At 45.5% G+C, this 20,312-nt stretch overlaps 1 protein-coding gene across 1 annotated transcript in view; it reads right to left on the reverse strand.

Annotated features, from left to right (window-relative positions):
- IGDCC3 (immunoglobulin superfamily DCC subclass member 3) overlaps positions 1-20,312 on the reverse strand; it is a 183,415-nt gene that overhangs the window by 51,418 nt on the left and 111,685 nt on the right. Inside the window, exons 5-6 of the mRNA XM_077829340.1 lie at positions 18,314-18,451; positions 9,318-9,476 (exon numbers count right to left, since the gene is read on the reverse strand). Coding sequence (XP_077685466.1) covers positions 9,318-9,476; positions 18,314-18,451 — 297 coding nt within the window. The remainder of the gene's footprint in view (positions 1-9,317; positions 9,477-18,313; positions 18,452-20,312) is intronic.

Below are 20,312 nucleotides of genomic sequence, written 5' to 3' on the forward strand. Positions count from 1 at the left end.
GGTCGCTATTATAAAAAGCAGATTGGCTACATAGATGCTGGGCCGTTTGTTCTTTACTGACTCAGATGGAAAACAGTCTCCTGGGCCTGTACAGAGCAGGTCCTTCCCTGCTTAACTAGCAGTACGCTAATTAGAGTGCAGCCTGAGGTGAAATGGCTCCATGACACCTCTGAAGTATCCCCGTGCAGGTGACATCACTGCAGGAGACGAAGAACTCCCCAACCTTGGGAAATCTGATTCCGGAGCAGCCTGTTAAAAGTCTTGTTTCAAACAGACGTTTCCCAGTTATTTAGACAGAGGCAGGAGGAGCACGCTGCATTCCTGTCTGGGAAATAATTTGTTCAAATGCCATATTTCCATGCAAATGTAGGAGTGAAATGACTTCCGCCTCATTTTACAAATCGGCTTGAGGCCTCCATGCAAAAGGAGGGAAAGAGAGAAGGAAAAGAATTCTGCTAACAGAGACTGGCACCAACAAGGTGGGTATGTTAACATGGTGCCTCCCGAGAGCCAGCAGTGACCACAATACACATCACGAGACTGTTCGTGAGATGAAAACATTGGTGGTTTGTTCCCTTGCAAGAACGATCAGTCTCGTGAAGGTTGCATAAGTGTCCCCTCACGGGAGGAAAAGTCCAAAGGCTGGGTCCAACTCTCCTCTCCCACCAAGTAAATCCTATACACCCAGACAGCTCCATTTTCTCCACTGGAGCTACTTCCGAGTTACACTAGCATGACCAAGGAGAGAGCCGCACCGCCACCCTTGTGTGTGTATTTGACATCTGGTATAGACTCTGCAGGGGATTTTTTAAAAAGCCAACCCCCACTCCTTTCACAATCAAAGCTGTACGAGAAAATGGCATCCTGACTACGGCTCCAAGGTCAAAGCAAAGCTAAAGGTATCGACACTGAAGAGCAACGTCATAAAGATGGCAAACCCTGAGAGCGGCAACACAAAAAAACCCACTGAAGAGAATCAGAATATCAGGGTTGGAAAGGACCTCAGGAGGTCATCTAGTCCAACCCCCTGCTCAAAGCAGGACCAACCCCAACTAAATCATCCAACTAAATATTCCTCACAAGAGCCCCGCTCTTTCATTTTTAATAATCAAAGAGAAGTGGAGCATTGTCAACTTGACTTACGCGAGCAGTAGGGGGATGTTCCACTGACGGAGTTCATTGTCAGGCTAGTTTTTCAGGAGCCAGAGACTAATAATCTTAGAAACCTACTGGACACGTATTCCTAAAACCTGAAACTTCCCTGGATTCCAATCAATGGATTTTCTCTCCCCGCAACCCAACTTTTTCACCTCCTAGACAAAGTTAATTTTTAAATTAAATTAAAATGGAGGATGATTTTGGTAGGAGAATGACAAACAGAAAGAGGGGGGAAAAACCCTGTTCCCTGCAGCAAATGATCGCTTTGTATTGCTTAAGTGGTGTACAGTGAGAGCGTGACACGGTGGGGACCTAATTTTCAAGCAGTGACTTAACCTTCCCTCCCCTTTGTGCTGGTGGAATTTTGCAAGCACAATTATTCTGCAAGCAGTTTGATGCCCGCCCGCTTTCATCAGAAGCCTGCAGATCATTTTGCCCTCAATGCTGCAGGTGCACTCAAAGGCACTGAATGAGGACACAGACATCTTCCAACTCCATTCGTACTGTTTCATTAAACTCCTGCCACTTGGCTGGTTGCCTTTACCCCCCGAAAACCTGAACCCGCTAGTTGTTCAAGGGAAAACATCTTTTAACCAGGGAAGAAGCCATCCAGCAGAACACTTCTGGAGTCACTCTCTCTTCTCATTCTCTCTCATTAGCTGGTGTCAAGAGGGAGTAATTGGGACACTGTCGTATTTTACTCCAGGGTAACCAAACGTACAGCTGTGTCCACTGGCACTGAGCCAGGGACGCTATTCACCATTCAAAAACCCATCCCCTTGGATTCAGCATGGCCCCGCTCTGCTCTGCTGTTTCACTAAACGAAATCAGATCTAGCGCCAGATTCCAGGTTTCACTTGCTTAAAATCTCCAGAGAAGGAACAGGATGGACCCAACATCAGCAGCCCCCTGCCCCCTTCTCTTCCCATTGCCTCTGCCTGAGTGCACCTCTGGGACCGACTCCTGCCTCTCCACCGCCCCTGCTCCCCATGAAACAGCCCTTACTGGCTGGCACGCAAAGCTCCTATTGCAACCTCCTGCTTGCTGTTGAACAACATAAGGCTAAATTCTGGCTCTTGCACTGGGAAGGGAAGGGGTGTGGCGCCACGTGGAGCTAGCCTGGAACTTTTCACCTGCATAGGCCAGATCAGGCAGAATGTCGCAGGGGGAGCTGGGTGAATGCCTTTAGCAGCAGCACCTACTGCTGCCTTTAAAAGGCGATACGTGTGCTCCCCAGTTACTGCCTGTCACTAGCAGCAGTGGGATCAGGGATGGGACAGGAAGATTTGGCCTGGCCAAGCCTCCTTGGGCCCTGAGAAAGATGCTGGGCATGGTGGCGAGGAGTGGGCAAAGCAGCATTCTGCCCAGGCCCCAGACAGGTGCATCAGAGCTCCCTGGGCCTCCTCTCCCACACAGGGCAGACCAGAATTCAGGCCACTGCGTGCAACACCAGATATAGTAGCTCTGCTAAACTATGCCTAAAATGATACAGCCTGTATAGCTAACTAATGTGATCAGAGGAACGTTTTGAGGCAAGCACGACCAGAAACACACACGCAGTACCTCTGTATTCGCCCAAACTAGAGCTATAGAAAGCAGGCAAAACCGTTCGCACAGGAGGGGGGCAAAGGCCCAGGTGGAGGGTCTGGTGGGGAAAAAGTTGAGATGTTCCTGCAGTAAATTGTTAATACCATAATCCTGTGTTTTTCAAGCAGCAGGGCTGCTGATACGCTTTCGTGGGCTGGACCAGCCTATGTCAGGGGTCGGGCAAGTGCAAGTGAAGGGGGAAGAAAGGAACTGTTGCCTTTTTTTGGTTTAGGGCGTAGCAGAATTCAGTGCTTAACAGACTGGGAATTCCCAATGGGGGAGCTCCAAACACTTAAGAAAACAGATATGATTGTTTTGTCCCATCCACAGATTAGGAAGAGGCCTGGTTTCTCTGGAAGGTCACTTGGCCCTTCCATTTCCCAATAGTTAACATGTTGCCAATAAGCATCGGCTGAATATTTTTTTTTCTTTGCTGGGTTTAGGAGAAGAAGGTGGACAGTTTGAAACACCCTGCATATTCTCACTCTCCTTACCCTACCCACACCAGCGTCTTTCTGTTCCAGGCTATCCATCCCCCTTTGTCATTCATCATGGATGGATCGTCTTGTGGATGCTTACTTCACCTGAGAGGAGATTCACTCGCCCAAATGCCTCCATTCCCTCCACCTTAACACAACAAAAGGCCGTAGCGGGGAGAAAACCAGAAACCCATTTCACCCAGATCCACAGCTATATTTAAGGTGGTAACGTCAAACTTATGGTGAGGAGGCCCGGGCACATCTTGGCTCTTGTTTGTCTGAAGTGCAGTGAGCGGATAGAAAGCTTGATTATCCAGGATATAATGAGAGGCAGGGAAGAGATCATATGGTTTTAATGACTATTTAAAGGCGTGACATATGTATCAAAAAGCAATAAAGCTTAATATCATCTTCAGAAATGTTTAAATAAATGCACTAATCAGTTTGGCTGGGCCTAGCTATGCTGCATCGTGATGTGATGAAGATCTATGGCACGCCATATCGATCCCCGGGGGAACGTCCTATCTCATCAGCAGCTACTCACACCAAGCTAAGCATGAAACAGCCATTATTGTTATTTGTTCCTAAGTATTTTGGGTGTCCTGGAGTGTGAAGTCGTCTGGGCCTGACTTTCTGAGGTGCGGAGCACCCTCAACTCCAGCTGAAGCCAATGGGAGCTGGAGATGTGCAGCCGCTCCGATAATCCAGCCCCTGAGCAACACAAGAGGTGCCGTGCATCATATGCAGTGACAGGGCAAGTTTCCCTACACTGCCATTATCTACATGCCTAAATGGAGGGACTGCATCTAGCTGGGACAGGGCAGTTCAGTCCCCAGGGCCCGTTCAGGCCTTGATCTCTCGGCTGAGATGGCCAACAGGGAGTCAATTAATCACAACTGTGGTCAAACTGGTCAGAGACGGTCTAGGTATACTTGGTCCTGCCTCATAGTGGTGGACTAGCTCAGGGGTTCTTAACCTTTTCCTTTCTGAGGCCCCCCAATATGCTATAAAAACTCCACCACCCACCTGTGCCACAGCAACTGGTTTTCTCCATATAAAAGCCAGGGCCTGTGTTAGAGGTTAGCAAGCAGGGCAGTTGCCCAGGGCCCCACACCACAGCGGCTCCTGCGAAGCTACATTGCTCAGGCTTCGGCTTCAGCCCTGGGTGGCGGGGATCAGGGCCCTGGGCTTAAGCCCCTTTCGGTGGGGCTTTGGCTTTCTACCGTGGGCCCCAGCGAGTGCTGGCCCTGCTTGGCAGCCCCTCTGAAACCTGCTTTCGGGCCCCCAGGGGGCCCTGGACCCCTGGTTGAGAACCTCTGGGCTAGATCATCTCTTGAGGTCCCTTCCAGCCCTCCATTTCTATGATTCCATACTACTGGAAACTTGGACTGACCCCCCCAAATTCATTTCATGCAGGTTGCCAAACAGCCAAAAGATGGTTAACAGCTATAATAGCCTACTTTCCTAGGCAGGCTTTGAATTATGGATCTACAGTAGCAGCATGCGTGCCCATTTTATGTACCTACATACTGACCTGAGCATCCGTAATGCAGGATGTGGACATCTCACTAAGGGGCAAAAATTTGAAAATTGGGCCCAGAGTTTTAATATCGGAACAGAGGCTGAACTTCTGAAGTCCACTTGAGGGAGAACTGTGGGGAAACGGCACCATCATTGGTCAAAACATGACACACAACTTTTACGAGAGATCGGCTAATAATCCAAAGTAAAATTCTGCTTCCACTGAGCACCGAGGCTGAGAATCTGTATGCATACTGACACAGCACGTGTCCGAGGAACACTGGAGAGGAAAAAGAGGGCAGAGTATCTCCAACTTTGGGGAGTTTCAAAAGTCAAACCCTGATCTGAAATTTGCAAATGTCCCTTTCTCAATGGAGCTGATCCAACAGCTGGTGAAGTCAATATGAATCTTTTCACGGTGAGATCTTGAACACATTTTTATGGCATAAATTTAGTGTAAATGGTGTAAATGCTAAGAGCTCCTTAGCTAGGGCAAACAACTGTAGCAATGCAAATGCCAAGAGTTCCAACACGTAACACAGTAACTGCAGCACATCTGTGAATTAATTCTAACCTGGAGCCTGATCCTGCAACCCATGCTAACGAAATCAACAGAACAGCTCACATGAGAGTATGAGCTGCAGAATCCACTGTACAAAAGAACAAAACCCATTTCTGAAAGCAGAGAACAGAGATATGAGGCAGTGATTGTCCGAAAGAGCCTTCTAAAATGTGTTCTCAAGATGGACAGTCGTTTGTGAGATGGGATCTCATTTTTCTCCATAGCTTTCAGGAGGCAATGAAGCGTGGAGTGGAGAACACTGGTGACCATCTGGCCATTCAGAGCCCATCAGTTTGTTATGACACCAAACACATAATAAAGCACAATAGATCGTACAGGAGATAGAGAAAGAGAGGGCTTTGATTTAGTTTCTTTACTGCCACTGACCCCTCTGCTTCCCCCATCCATCCCACACAAACACCTTCCATTTTGTATTTAGACACAGTCTGCTCTTAAAACAGCCCCTCACAAGACTTTCACTTGTAACATGGCACAACGTGATATTCAAAGGTCTGTGTTAGGATCCCAGAAGAAAACGGAAACTTTTCTGTGTAGGGACTTAACAAAGGAGATCAAAGAACTCTAAATGGATAGGCGAGGGCAGTGAGAGAGAGAGAGTGAGAGAGACTGAGACCCTAACCTTTGAAGGCAGGAGAAGTCCCAGGAGGATAATAAGATGGTATTAGCCGATCTAAAAGGGAGATTGTAATGAGAAAGATAATTATCACTGAAATAGAATAAGTGTTCAAATAGAGAGTGAAGACATCAAATGTAAAGATCTCATCCCAACCTATAGCCAAGATTTTCATTAAGATCTTTGGGACACAGCATTACTTAGCGACTGAAGCTGAGTAATGGGAGTCAGGACTCCTGGGTTCTCTTCCAAACTTTTCCACTGACTTATTGTGCAACACTAGGCAAATCACATTAACCTCTTTTTGTCTCAGTTTCCCCACCTATAAAATGTGGACAAGAATGCCTTTTTCACAGGGTATTGCAAAGGTTAACTGATTTATGCCTGGAAAGCATGGTGAGAGCCTCACGGAACAGGAATGAAAGTATTATTTATTAGCACTTTGGAAGATCGTGCTGTGGGGACTTGGGCATTGTTTTGGAAGCCTAGCATTTCTGCAGAGCTCCTCCCAAATCATTCAGACTCTTGTTTCGTTGTTATTGGTTTTCCCCCTTAAACTGTGTAATTTACACCTTTGATACCTTGATAAAGCTAAACCCTGCAGTCGCTATAGTTCACTCTCGGCAGTTTCTTATGCTCAAATAAATTTGTTAGTCTCGAAGGTGCCACAAGGACTCCTCGTTGTTTTTGCTGATACAGACTAACACGGCCACCCCTCTGAAAACAATCACTTGAAGCTCTGAGTGGCAAAACTCAGACAATACAGAGTTCAGATACAGCAGAAGCTGCTGGCAGCGAGCGTAGTTGACCTCACTGAGGGCACAACTCTGTTGCCAATGGAAGTTTTGCCACTGGCTTCCACAGGGGAAGGATGCAGCCCTTGGAAAGAGACTACACACTCAATCGGATGACCCTTGCTGTACCTCTGAATTCCAATCAGTTTCCAGATACAACTCAGCTAGCAACAGTCAGAGCACGACAGCCCCGCTGTGTCTGCACAGCGAAGCAGTCGCCAGCTCCTCATATTCATAGACCCTTTTGATCTTCTAGTTCTTAATGGAAAAGCATTTGCTCCATGACAAGGAGGCTGTCCCGAATGGCTGTGACACCTAGGAACCGATCCTCCTCTCAGTTTCACCAGTGTAATTCCAGAATAACCCCAATGGAAGTCAGTAGAGTAACTCTGGATTTACAGTAGCATACCTGAAATCAGAATCTGAACCCATGTCTTCACAGATGTGATTTTAAACCCGGCCTCTTTGTAATCAGTTTGGCCATGTAACAGTTTCCTTATTCCTTTTCCTTACCATGTTGTCACTAAAGAGGAAGCCGTCAGCAGAACGGAAAGCTTTTAATTTTGCAACTTTCATGAAGATTTTTAAACTAGCTCCATTTTTTTTAAACTTCCCTTGTCTGCTCCCCAGCCACGTGTGGTTCAATAGCCTTTACCACATGCATACTCTTGGGAAAGATCTCCTACCAGACGCAAAGTACTTTTCAATGGCTTTTCTTCCACTCCCCCGCACCATCCCAATCCTGGGGCTTTAGACGCTGTAGCTGCACCTGGCTGCATTCCAGGCGGTTGCTGATTTACTGCTCCAAAACCTGAATCTGCTTGACTCCTGCTATGAATTATTAGCGGTGCTTTTATTCAGCACCTTTATCTTTCAAGATGAATGGAGAGCATCCCTTGTGTCTATCTCGGAGTGTGCAAGTGGAGGAAATGCGTCACACAAAGAAACCTGACCTTACAGCCGCTCTCAGTTATGTTGTGCTACAGAAGTAAATGCTGAATGCCAGGGTTCCCAAACTTTTCCACTGTGTGGGCCACATCTGAATAGGGAGATCGCTGTGTGACCCCCTTCCATCCCCGCTGGCAATGGTATAACGTCCCAGTGGCAATTACAGCAATTGCTTACAGGGAGAGGATTTCACATACTTTCAGCTTCTTTTAGTGCGATTTAGCAGCTGGGAACAAAAAGGAGGCCAGTACCATGTGACCTGAGTCTTCTTCATAGATCAGCATGGGAAGGAATGCATGTATTGAGTGATAAGGAGTTTTAGAGCTGATATCAGTCTGCAGTGGTAGCAAGAGATACAGCTGTGAACCCAGCATGTGATTCTCGGTAACTGACAGGTGAGCATCACCGGGGAAGGAGAGCACTTTCCCTGTCACTAGCATGAAAGGTTCAATTAGCCCACGGGCAAGAGACGCATAATTTGAGATTCAGGATATCATCAGTCAACAGTTAATGAGTGAACTGATGAGAGGGTGAGATGCTGTAAGTGGACCAGCCTGAGGAGGAGGTGAGTGCCTGTAATCAGGGGAGGATTATCACCATTCAGCTCCACGCTGCCAGCTGTGTTGCCTTTCTAAACACTGGCCTGGCTCCTTTCGCCAGGGAGACTGGTGGCTCGGTGAGGTTTGGAGCGCCTGGTTCTGGCTGCTAGCTGGAAGGCCCATGAGAAGTGGCCCTGTCAGGACTATTGCTGTGGGCCAATGGTGGAACCTGCATTTCCCTAGCACTGACAATATGGGGAATGTCACAGGTGACTTTTTAAGAGGGTTCAACTCTGAATCTTTCGTGGGTGGCTCAGACTCATCATCTGTTGCTGGAGTCCACTATGGTGGGTCCTCTGCCCACTGACTGTCCGGAACCAGAGTTTTAAATGTCTTAACTGTACAAAATAAAAGTCATGCTGGCGAAAGATAACCTGGTGAACTCTGTTATCTGCAGAGAACAAGTATGACACAGCATCACTATAAGCTTCCTCCATGACACCCTATCAGTGGGCCTCAACCCTGCCCTGGGGGGACCACTGGTAGAGGGGAGAAAGTAAATCAATCTCCAGGCCCATTCAGCCTTTAGGCTCCCTGCTGGTCCTTTAAGAAGGGTGCTAACTAATGACAGGTGAGTTTTGTGAACACAAGAACTGGATGGGGGCATTTCAACCTGTTTCACAGAGGCAACAGAAGAACCACTGGGCGTTAATGACTTCTGTTCTCTACTGACCTGGGCTGGATACAAACGAACGAGGGATTTCGAAAGGAAAGGCTTTGTGTCCCATGATCATTCTCAGCTCAGGCAGACAGACATGTACTAGCTTTGCTCGAGGTAGCACCTAAAAATGGCACTGGCCGCAGCAGCAGGGGCAGCGGCCCAGGCTAGCCATCCGAGTACCTACCTAGGGGTCTGGGGAGGATTGTACTTTTAAAATAAAAACTTTCCTCTCTTCATGAACATGCAATGCAAAGAACATCTAGGAAAAACTGAACCAGCACCTGTTAAGGGCCAGATCTTTACACAGGGCTAGGAAGAGGTGGAGAAAATAGCTAAATGGGTGTAATTATCCAATAGTAGCCTGGTTATCTTACCTTGTACGACTAGCCTTCCCTGGGCAGTTCTCCGCACTCTAGTGCCGGGTTTGTTAGCAGCACAAACGTATATCCCAGAATGCTGCACAGTGAGGTCAGAAATCATTAGGTTTCCTGTCCCCAGCACCTGAATTCCTTCTACGCCAATGGGACGGCCATCTGGAAGAGGAAACGAGACAAAATTACTTAGTGTACCTTTAAGCTGAACTCTCTAGCCCACAGCGAGGGGAGTTAGTCCTGAGTCACAATTAAGGGGAGTCCTTCCATTGACTTCAGTGAGTTTTAGCTCCAGCTCTCCACAGTGCAACTCAACCTATGCATGTGACATGTGGGAAAAGCCAGTCCAAGAGCCCCAACTAAGCCTTTGCTCCCAATTACAACATGTTTCATTAGTATCAGGCCATTGCATTTTATTGTTCCATTGGCTGGTGTTTGAAGACTCCGCGCCTGACAAACACAGCTCTAAATCAGCACTAGCTCGTTCCAGGGAGTTTGAGTGGAGAGCCGGGTGGTTATTGCTGGAGGAGCTGCCCTTTCATCAGATGTGAAACTGAAATCCTGTTTCCTTCTTGCATTTGTGTTTAGAAAGAAAGTTAAAAGCCCTACAGAACCAAAAAATAAAGGCCCAGCCTTGGGGTTCCTAGCACCTGAACACAACACACCCTCTTCAAATATTTGTTCCTTTCGGTAGCAAAACACTTTTCGCGTTGTGCTTTAAAGGTGTATTGAGATATTAAGAAAAAAGGTTCCAGAGTAGCAGCCGTGTTAGTCTGTATCTGCAAAGAGAACTGGAGTACTTGTGGCACCTTAGAGACAAACAAATTTATTTGAGCATAAGCTTTCGTGAGCTACAGCCCACTTCATCGGATGCATCTTCTTACTATATGTTCCATTCTATGCAGGCTGTAGCCCACGAAAGCTTATGCTCTAATAAATTTGTTCGTCTCTAAGGTGCCACAAGTACTCCTTTTCTTTTTAAGAAAAAAGGAAAATTTAGGCTCACTATTAAAAATTCCTGCCACTGATTATATTAGACTGTGGCATAGTCTCCGCAGGGAAGTAGTGGAAATCCAATAAAGACTTTAAACATTCCGTAGAGAACAGTCATTCACTGGCAGGGGATCAGCTAGATGAGACAGTAATTTTCCGTTTCTATTGCTCAATCCCAAGATGCTGTGCACCTGCAATTGCCATTGATTTGGCCCTCTGATTCTAGGGTTGGCTTTACTCCAGTCAGACGCATAACTACCAAGTTGTCTTAATCACAAGGAGCCTTCTACCAAAGGGACTGCGAACGGTACTGCTTGCAACATTCACGGCTCTGTGGAACAGACAGTCATTCCAGTGTCAATATCTACTGTAACCCAACAATGGGAAATTTATGGGCCAATCGGTGTGGAAATGAAGTTGTTGACATTCCAGATGTGGCTGGGTCACCGTAGTCAAGCAGCTGAGACACCTTATAATTTTTATCTTTGCTATTGGTCTTCATGCTTCAGGCAATAAACTGATTAGCAGCTGGGGTCAGGAAGAAAATTCCTTCTGTAGAATAGTAGTGCAGAATGAAGAGCTTTTATGGGGGTTTTATCCTGCCTGTGAAGAATCCAGAGCCAGCCACAGCCTTACAGAGAACCAACGAAATGGCTACACTCGTCAATTACAGTATAGTCATTCTTCCAGCAGAAAGGGACACATAACTATCACCCCACCCAAAAGACACTTTGCAAGCCACCTGTGATATATCGGGCATCTACCAATTTCTTCTGTTTGTTTCTACTTAAGTTTAGGCACGCAATTTCTTCCTCACTCCAGGAACTATTTCGTTTACACCGAAAGCAAAACCATTTATCACAGGAGCCAAACCACCAAGACAGCTTAAGTCCTCAAGAACAGGAGCACTAAGAGATGACACTAGACAAAAAAACAGGTATTTTAAAAAAAATAAATAAATCAGCAGATCCTGCAGTATGTGTTCACCCATCAGACCAGCAGAAATAAATAGTCTACTTTCAGACAGCACCTTGACAGAGAGCGGTGGGAAAAGGTACTATGGATTGAAAGACACAAAACAGGGGACGTGCCCTGAAAGTTGCAGAAGCATCTTCTGCCCATGATCTTTGCAATGTTTTACAGGAAATGTTTAACTCAGAGGTTTCACTGTTCCGTCAGGCAGGCAGACCCTGGACACTTCATTATTTACGTTACAGTGAAAGGGGCTCAGGTCTTTCAGACGGAGAAAAACAATGTCATTAAATAATTGTATAGATGGCCGATGTGCTGCAGCAGGAAATTGCTCAGCCATAAAAAAGGACAGTAAAGCATGACCTGTCCAGTGTTTAATGAGCAATAAGAAGGGTCGGTTCCTTTTGAATAACATCATGTAAACCAAACTGTAAAGAAGGTCTGAATTAAATTCAAATTGAACTTGATTTCCTCTTTAAATTAGACTTTTTTGAAGCCCATATTTACAATAGGTGTAAAAATCAAATCTCTCTCCTGAGGAAGTAGGACAGGTGAAATATGTGAGCAGGCTGTACCTGGCAGGTAGGCTGTATGATTGTATACATGAGTTAAGAAATAACACAGAAATATGACTTGAATGCCAGCCTGGGTTATTACGCTATTTACCATGTGCTACATAAAAGACCCAGGCTGCGTCAGATATGCCGCACAGTCGAAATATCAGTGTCAATATGTTTCCGTTTGTCTCTACAGAGCCCATCGATTAATTAGAGGTGTCAGAGTTTGAGGAAATTTCTCCTGCCAGCTAAATTTATCTCTTTTCTAAACAAAAAAAATAAAATAAAGTTCTCCCAGCTCATATTCACCATTCAAGAGAAAAGGTGGGTGAGGTATATCTGTTATGGGACCAATTTCTGCTGGTGAGAGAGACCTGCTTTCGAGCCACACAGAGCTCTTCTTCAGCTCTGGGAAAGGTACTGAAGAGCTCTGTGTGGCTCAAAAGCTTCTCTCTCTCTCTCTCTCACCAACAGAAGTTGATCCAATAACAGATATTACCTCACCCACCTTGTCCCTCTAGTATCCAGGTACCGACATGGCTACAACTACACTGCATCCACCATTCAAGTCAGGCAAGTTTTGCCATCTCTAATAATCATAAAAGGTTGCATTTGCTGGCTCAATTCACACTCCCTCTCTCAGGGTCTGTCTACGGCGACACTCTGTAGTGTAGACACTACAGAAATGGAAGGGTTCCTGATTTAGTTGGGCATTGGTCCTGCTTTGAGCAGGGGGTTGGACTAGATGACCTCCTGAGGTCCCTTCCAATTCTGATATTCTAGGATTCTATGATCTCTGTAGTAAACCCATCCCCTCAAGAGGCAGTAGCTAAGTCGATGGAAGGAGACTTAGCTGCATCTACAGTTGGGGTTAGGTCGACCTAATTACGGTATAAAATTTTTCACAGCCCTGAGTGACGTAGTGTAAGAAATGTCAAGGAGTGGGTGTGGCCCACGCCCCACCCCTCCAAGGGACTTAGGTCCCCAGCTGGGCCAGAGTGTGGTGCTTCCCCCAACTCAGGATTCACAGCCATGAACCCTCTCCTGGAGTGAGGCGCACGCGGATCTAGCCCTCAGTGTTATCATCAAGCCCCATCTCACAGTCACAGAGACAGCACAAAAATAACCCTTGGCACAAGCACGGCTCCTTTCCTCTGAGGAGCACAGGGAGCTCCACACACATGAACTGCACCTCGCAACCCCCTGGCGTGGTCGACACATATTCTCAAACCCATTATGCAGACAGGGAAACCCCACAGTCTCAGCGAGTTAGTGACAGGGCTAGGAACAGAACCCAGGAAACCTGCGCTCCTAACTTTAATCACCCGGCCCCCATCTTTCAGTAGAGCAGTGGTTTTCAACTGGGGGGGTCCATGGACCTCGGGGAGTCTGCAGACTATGTCTAGGATTTCCAAAGGGGTCCCCTGCTCCATCTGAAATTTTGAGGGGTCTGCAAATGAAAAAAAAGTTGAAAACCCTTGCATTAGGCTATATCACAAAGAGGAAAAACATCCTGCCCCAGCTAACTTGCTCTAAACGCTGCTGCTCGGCTCTCTAAGCTACAGGGGCTCACAGGAGTGAAATGTTTGATGTGACCTTTAACTTATTTTGAATCAGTGAGCAACAGAGAGCAATCTGGACAGGCTTGTTCACTGTATCCTGTTTGCCGAAGTTTGCTGCAGAGCTATCCACCCTTTAAAACAATGGGAACTAGACAATCTCCAAAGAAGTCAGCCTTGCAAGTCTAACCAGTCTGGCAAACCCGAACACAAACAGAACATGAACGTACCATTACTTGGCTTGTGATAATACCTAGGAAGCCTATCCATGGACCAGGGCCCCACTGGCGCTATACAAACAGGTAATAAAAAGATGCCCTGAAGAGCTCACACTCTTGGCACAGGACAAGACGCAATGCATCAAAATGAGAGTGAGAACTCCCCAACCATGCAGACCGATGGTTGTGCTGTAATAGCTTCCCATTGCAATGCCAGCTCAGAAGAGTTGAGACACCCTTTCCCAGAGCACATGGAGGAGAAAGTGGTATTCCTCATGCAGCCAGCCCCCTGCTCTCACCCAAACTCTGTGACTAGACTGCAGTTTCTTCTCGGATGGTGGAATGGCTCAAACATCAGTAACTTACCACACCACACACACTACAGAAGTTTGGAATCAATCAGCCAGACTCAAATGGAGACAGGATCTCAGATCCCCAGACTGCCTGCCTGGGACAGGATGCGAATCTACAGGGTACTGTGTGCCTTCTGCAAGGTACCGAGCACCTCCCTTACCCTTTCAGGATCAGCGTTTGGAAATAGCATTCCTTTTCATGGGGGCCCAAAGAGCCCAGTAAATTTACATGCAGCAGTCCCTTCCAGAAAGTCGACCCCAACAATAAGCAGGACATTTTGCATCCTCTGAAATCAGCCATGCCAGCGGCTTTGGAATGTTTTAATTCTTTGGAAGACTTTGTGAGACAAAAACCATCTTGTGGACCTCCTACATCTTCCTACCCTGTGACATTCACTGTCTGCTAGACTACAGTCTCTCAGAAATGATGACTAGTGAATCAAAGAACTACCAATGAGCCACTAGAACGGGTGGTTCACGGATCATCGTTTGACATCCAGTAGGCTGTCTGACTGAGCAGGAGATGAAACCCCATTATGAGTCCCAGTGTCACATAGCTTCCCCGGGGGCTATAGGAGGAACTGAGCCCTAAGTCTGTGTGCCTACTTGGAGACTTCAGAATTAGGTCATTTCCATTTCACTTTATAGTGATGCGATTGTGACAAAACAACACTGTGAACCAACTAGCAAACAGCAGGGTGGAATACTGATAGGGCCTTAAAACGCATGTTGTTTTTAAGGTGGGGGTTTCGGCTGGTAGTGAAGAGCAGCTGGATTACTAATTAGTAAACACTGCTCACACTGAAGCTGGCTATACTCCAAATAGGAGACACCCTCAAAGAACCTCCTTGCAGTGCACAAATAACGTTTTAAAATTTCCCATTAGAGTGAAATCTGGAGGAAAGATCCCTGCAATTTGGGGTAGAAGTTATTTAATTTTCAAAGGTATCTGGGATGCTTTTTCACTGTAATGGATTCCATTGTTCTGTCTACTAAGCAAATGACTGGCACATCAGCACCAATTACAGAAATTCGTTAAAACGTGCCAGGCGATATGAATATGCAACAACGCGAATGCCTTTCTTTTATAAGTAGCAAGTAGAAAGAAAGTAACAACTTTCTAATGTTGACCATTTAGGTCTTTTGTGAATTCTTTGTATCCTGGCATAGCAGCCTTCTACGTTTTAGACACATAGGTCTTCTACTCCATCAGACATTGGGCATCATGTATTAGCATATTTAGAATACATTGCAACAGTTGACTATTCAGTGTGTGAAGTGGTGAAATTTACTCTATTATTTCTAAACACTTCAGGGAATGGTGCTCCTGTCAACCAGTCAGCCATCTACTGCAAGCTTCTGTGTCCAATAAGTTACCAATTAATTGGCTCCTACAACTGTTGTATGGTTTATGTGTTGAATGGCTCCCTCTTTAGTAATTTCCTTCCCATTGTGTAACCCTTTCTGACAAGTTCTGTATAACGCTATCAGATAATCACTGCCCTTTCTTCCTTGTCTCACTTTTGTAGATCTCTCTAAATAGCGTGTTATTTTGTCTCAGTATCTTTGATGGAGGCCAGATCAGCAGCTTGTTAGTTAAAGGATAAGCTGATATGTAATACATTAAAAATCATTATTCATTCTGCTGGCTTTGCAATAAGTTCCCTGGAGATTCATTTTTGTACGCCTACGGGATCAGGTTCGAGTGTGTAGTTGTGAAAGGACAAATCTTATCTTTCTTGAACAAACCAAAACCTTAACGATTTTACACTTCTCTCGGAACAAATCCTCTAATGAACATTTCACTTTGCAAAGCATTTCATGCAGTGGGAGACACAAGAACTTTGTGGTAGAGGGATACAAAATATTCACAAGGAAATAAAAGTAAAAGTTTATTGCATACCATTCAAAAATTGACCCATGATTTGTATGATTTTTCCCCCCAAACAAAACTGGGTCCATTTCCCACTGAAAATCAGCCAGGTTTTTGGCAAAGTCAGAGCAAAAAGTGGGTCCATTTGTTTAAGAGAAGACAGCTTTTACACACAAAACAATGCAAAAATTCACATTTGCGCTCATTTCTGAATAAAACAATTGCCATTTCATTGAAATGGCAGCAAAATAAAAACTGAGGGGTACAAAGGACCCCCATGAAATGGCAAAATCCTGCAAAGGTGAACTACTTCAATGGGGACTTTTTCTGATTTTTAAAAAAATGGTGCACAAATTATTCATTTATATTCGTTTTTATTTAAATAAAACTGAAACTGAGCCTAATCTAAGTTGGCCGCCTACCTTGAAGACTTCACTGCCATATATTTTATAGTTTATGGTTCCGTGTGGAAAGTTTTTTTCTCCAAGCTGTATTGCTTCAACAGTTATTTAAGAGGAGCCCTCCTGCAATTACTCTTCATGAACTAGCATTGTAGGAGGTGCCTCAGACAGGTAAAATTCATACATGAGGAAGCTACACATGTATAAACTCAATCAGGCATGAAAATACCTCTTCTTTGATGTCAACCCCCATGGCTTCCCTCAACTGGTTTTGTCCTACTTGGGAGTCCTTTCAAAGTTGTGTTGTCTCCTTTCCCCTCCTTCTGATTGTGAGGACACAAGAACACCAAAGACTATGTCTGATATTTTCACATTATTGAAATAGTTCAAAAAAGAGCCTAAGGGATCCCTAGATCCATTGAACTCGTAAGCAACCTTTCACATCATTGTAGAAATAGACAAAAGAATGGTTTCAGAGTAACAGCCGTGTTAGTCTGTATTCGCAAAAAGAAAAGGAGTACTTGTGGCACCTTAGAGACTAACCAGTTTATTTGAGTCTTTGGGAGGAAAGCATTCACACTAACGTGGAAATAAAAATAGCGAGGTTTTCTTTTGACTCGGTAGCTCTACATCAAATGCCACGACAGAGAAGTTGGGGTCTTTTTTGATAGATAGTAGTGTTGGACTGAATCTATATGGGGTAATATGGCTCAATGCTATTATATCTTCATTAATACCCCATTCTATGGAGACAAGTGTTTTGAACAAGCCAATGAGCTGATATAATTAGGGCAATTATAAAGTAGTTTATTATAGTTGAGAGTCAGGGTAGAGCGGCCTTGTGCCCAAAAGAACATTGCAACACCGTGGCATAGCATATCCAGCAGGTTTTTAAAACAGCATCAGTATGATGATTATTGCTCAGGGGGAAAAGGTCAGTTAGCGACAGTCTTGGGTAGGTGGTATTAACAGAATAGAATCTGTTAGAATTAACAGAATAGAATTAATAGCATCTGAATGGAAAAGGCAGTGTGAAAAAAATCTTTCTGGATTACCACTATATAAATGTATTCTTGCTGTTTCCCTGGAGGCTCTAGACTGGGAAGCTAACAACCATTAATCAAGTTCTGAGAACCAGAGATTCATGAATAAAAAGCAAGGAGCGCGGCTGAAGTCTAGGGTGAGCATAGCTACCCAGAGTGTGTTTCACTCCCAAAAACGTAGCCCATTACCCTGCATAGCCACTTTGGGGAACATGTAATATCCTGGTGGGAAAATCTTGTGAGAATGAAATGGTTGCAATGTGCTTCTCCGAGGAGGAACAGCTCAAAGGTCTGGAAACATTCACTTGGTTCGGTTCACATACACATATATTTTCAGGTACCAGAGTGCAACACAAAGGCCATCAGCTATTTATTCAGGAAAGATTTCTGCTTGGCAGTTAAATGTGAAAGCACCCTTCCACTGTATGCATTTCTCTGGGCTAACGTCAAGCAGGCAGAGCTTAACATAAAATTCTTTTTTCGATTGCAAACAACACCGCACTACTCCACTCGTGCGATAGAACTTGACAGTGGCTCAGTTTTTCATGCTGATTAACAAATACTCTTGACCTCACCACTGAGTATTCTTCAGAGCTTCATGTGTGCAGCTATTAACCACTCCCATTCCCTGGTTTTATTTTAAATCACTCAATAGACAGACAGTTTCTCTCAAGTCTGTTTTACATGGAAGACATGTTTGCGAATGAAGTCACTTCTCTGGAGCCAACGTTGATGCTTTTGATGCAACTAAAGAAAATGCTGTCACTTTTTGGAAAGATAAAATTATCACCTTTCATAAAACGTTTACAGCTTTAACCAACCCACTTCAATAACAAGTTGAAATAGGAACTCGGAAGGCAGTACAAACCATAGACAGAAAGATAAAAGGGGTTCTGAGTCTACAATTAACCTGAACAGTAAAGAGAAGGCTGAATTGTCCTGTGCAATAAATAATCAATGGCACATAATTATTTCCTGTGTGAGGACAATCAACAGTGCCAAGCTAAATTCCTGCCACTCAATTGCTTACCTAGTCGACTCCAGGACACAATGGGCCTGGGATTTCCAGTTGCAATGCATTCCAGGATAGCTGTCTGGTGCACAGTCAGGGTGAGGTTTTCTGGGCCGACAAGAATCATGGGATCCTTGTAAACTGTAGAATGGGAGCCTGCAAAGAAATACTCGCTGTTAACTGAGACCTACTAGGCCTTAGTGCTTAACTGCAAGATATGACACTATAGAGTACAATGATAACCCACGAGGGCTCAGTTCATCTACATGATGGAACAGAATGTGACCCATGTAACCCAGAATGAATGATTTCATTATATGCATTCACTAACTAGTCACACCAAACAAGGACGTTGCCTATATAACAAGTGTATGTTGAAGTGTGCCTCAAATATGCATATTGACGTTTCCGTGATAACACTCTTGACAGCAATGACCAATCCACAAGCACATTCTGTTAATCCAATTCACATACTGTACACATATGCAAAGTATAAGAAAACAGCATTGACTGGCAATGGATCGGCCAAATTTTTAACTGAAATGCACGCGGTGCCCAAGTCATCTGTAATGGCATGGACTGAATGCCATCTCTTTTGAAAAGCAGCATTAAAAGGAACAGACCAGATTTAGAGGTGACAAAAACACTGGTGAAAGTACACGCCAATAGGTGGGTGTAAACTGATGTATGTATGTGATGTGGGTGGAAAGGGGAAGTGGCTTAGAGGAAGGATAGCAGCTCTGAGGAAAGTGTAAGGAGATGTGAGACCCAATAGGGAAGGGGCTGATTTACTATTCACCTTCGTATGCCCTCATATAAATTATTTTTCCTGCTTCACCTCTCGCTGCCCCCTTGGTGCGTAAGTTACACCCACGGACTTTAGACTGTGAGAGCCCAACACATGCTAGGCCCTCCCCCGCTTCATGACGTGGCTCACAGCATCCAGAACAGCTGATATCTGCCTGTAAAGGAGCCATCTCTTATTGCTGCTATGGCCATGTGCTTTGGCCTCAAACTCAACTAAGCTCCTGCCTCTGACCCCTGGTGTTGCTCACAGGGGCTGCTTCTAAATCTCTCCTTCTGGGGATCTTTTTTAAAGGGACATTTCCCCAAGGAAATACTACAGGGGGTTCCACGCGGTGCTCCTTCCACAACAATTGACATCACCTCTGACTTCAGGCCAAACAGCTAACATTTATCAGAAAACCTTTCTGGTTTGCAGTAAAGGGATGGACCACACTGATTCACACTGATGCTTTTTGTATGACAGGTTACAGATCTCGTGGGCAGCGCTACAGTACCATTATTATTCACTTGTATCACACTTGCACCTAGACCGGCACTTGATTGTGCTAGGTCAGGGATCTCGAACCCAATTTACCTTAGGGCCACTGCCAGTCCTCAAATCCTCCCAGCGGGCCAATAATGTCACCTCGCTCCATTGGCCGTGTGCCGCCCTGGCTGACTCTGCCCGGCGACCCAACCAATGGGAGCTGTGGGGGGCGGTGCCTGCAGCAGACAGAGCCAGCAGCGTGGCTGCATGGGTCTCTCCTCTGGGGAGAGGGGCATGTGAATCTCTCCTGCCCGCTCCCCTCCCGCCCCCCTCCCTCAGCCGGTAGCCATGAGGGCCGGATGAAATAAGCTTTTTTTAAAGTTTCGGCGGGCCGCAGTGGGGAGGTTCTCGGGCCACAGATGGCCTGCGGGCCAGGACTTTGAGACCCCCGTGCTAGATGATGCACGTACTCCTAGGACGAAGAACTCATCGTCTAAGCTGACAAGACAAACAGAGAAAGTATTATTTCCATTTTACAGGTAGGCAACTGGGGCCCACAGACATTGGGTGACTTGCATAAGAAGCACATTGCGGAGCGGGGACCTGAAACCAAATCTTGTGAGAGCCCAGTGACATATTCATAAGACCAACCCTTCCTTTCATGCTTCCTACAGATTTGAAATATGATTTGGAGGAGGTGTGTTCCTCTGCACTGTTATTTGACTGATTTCTGCACCTTTCATC

The sequence above is a fragment of the Eretmochelys imbricata genome, chromosome 10, assembly GCF_965152235.1.
Source record: "Eretmochelys imbricata isolate rEreImb1 chromosome 10, rEreImb1.hap1, whole genome shotgun sequence".
NCBI lineage: Eukaryota > Metazoa > Chordata > Testudines > Cheloniidae > Eretmochelys > Eretmochelys imbricata.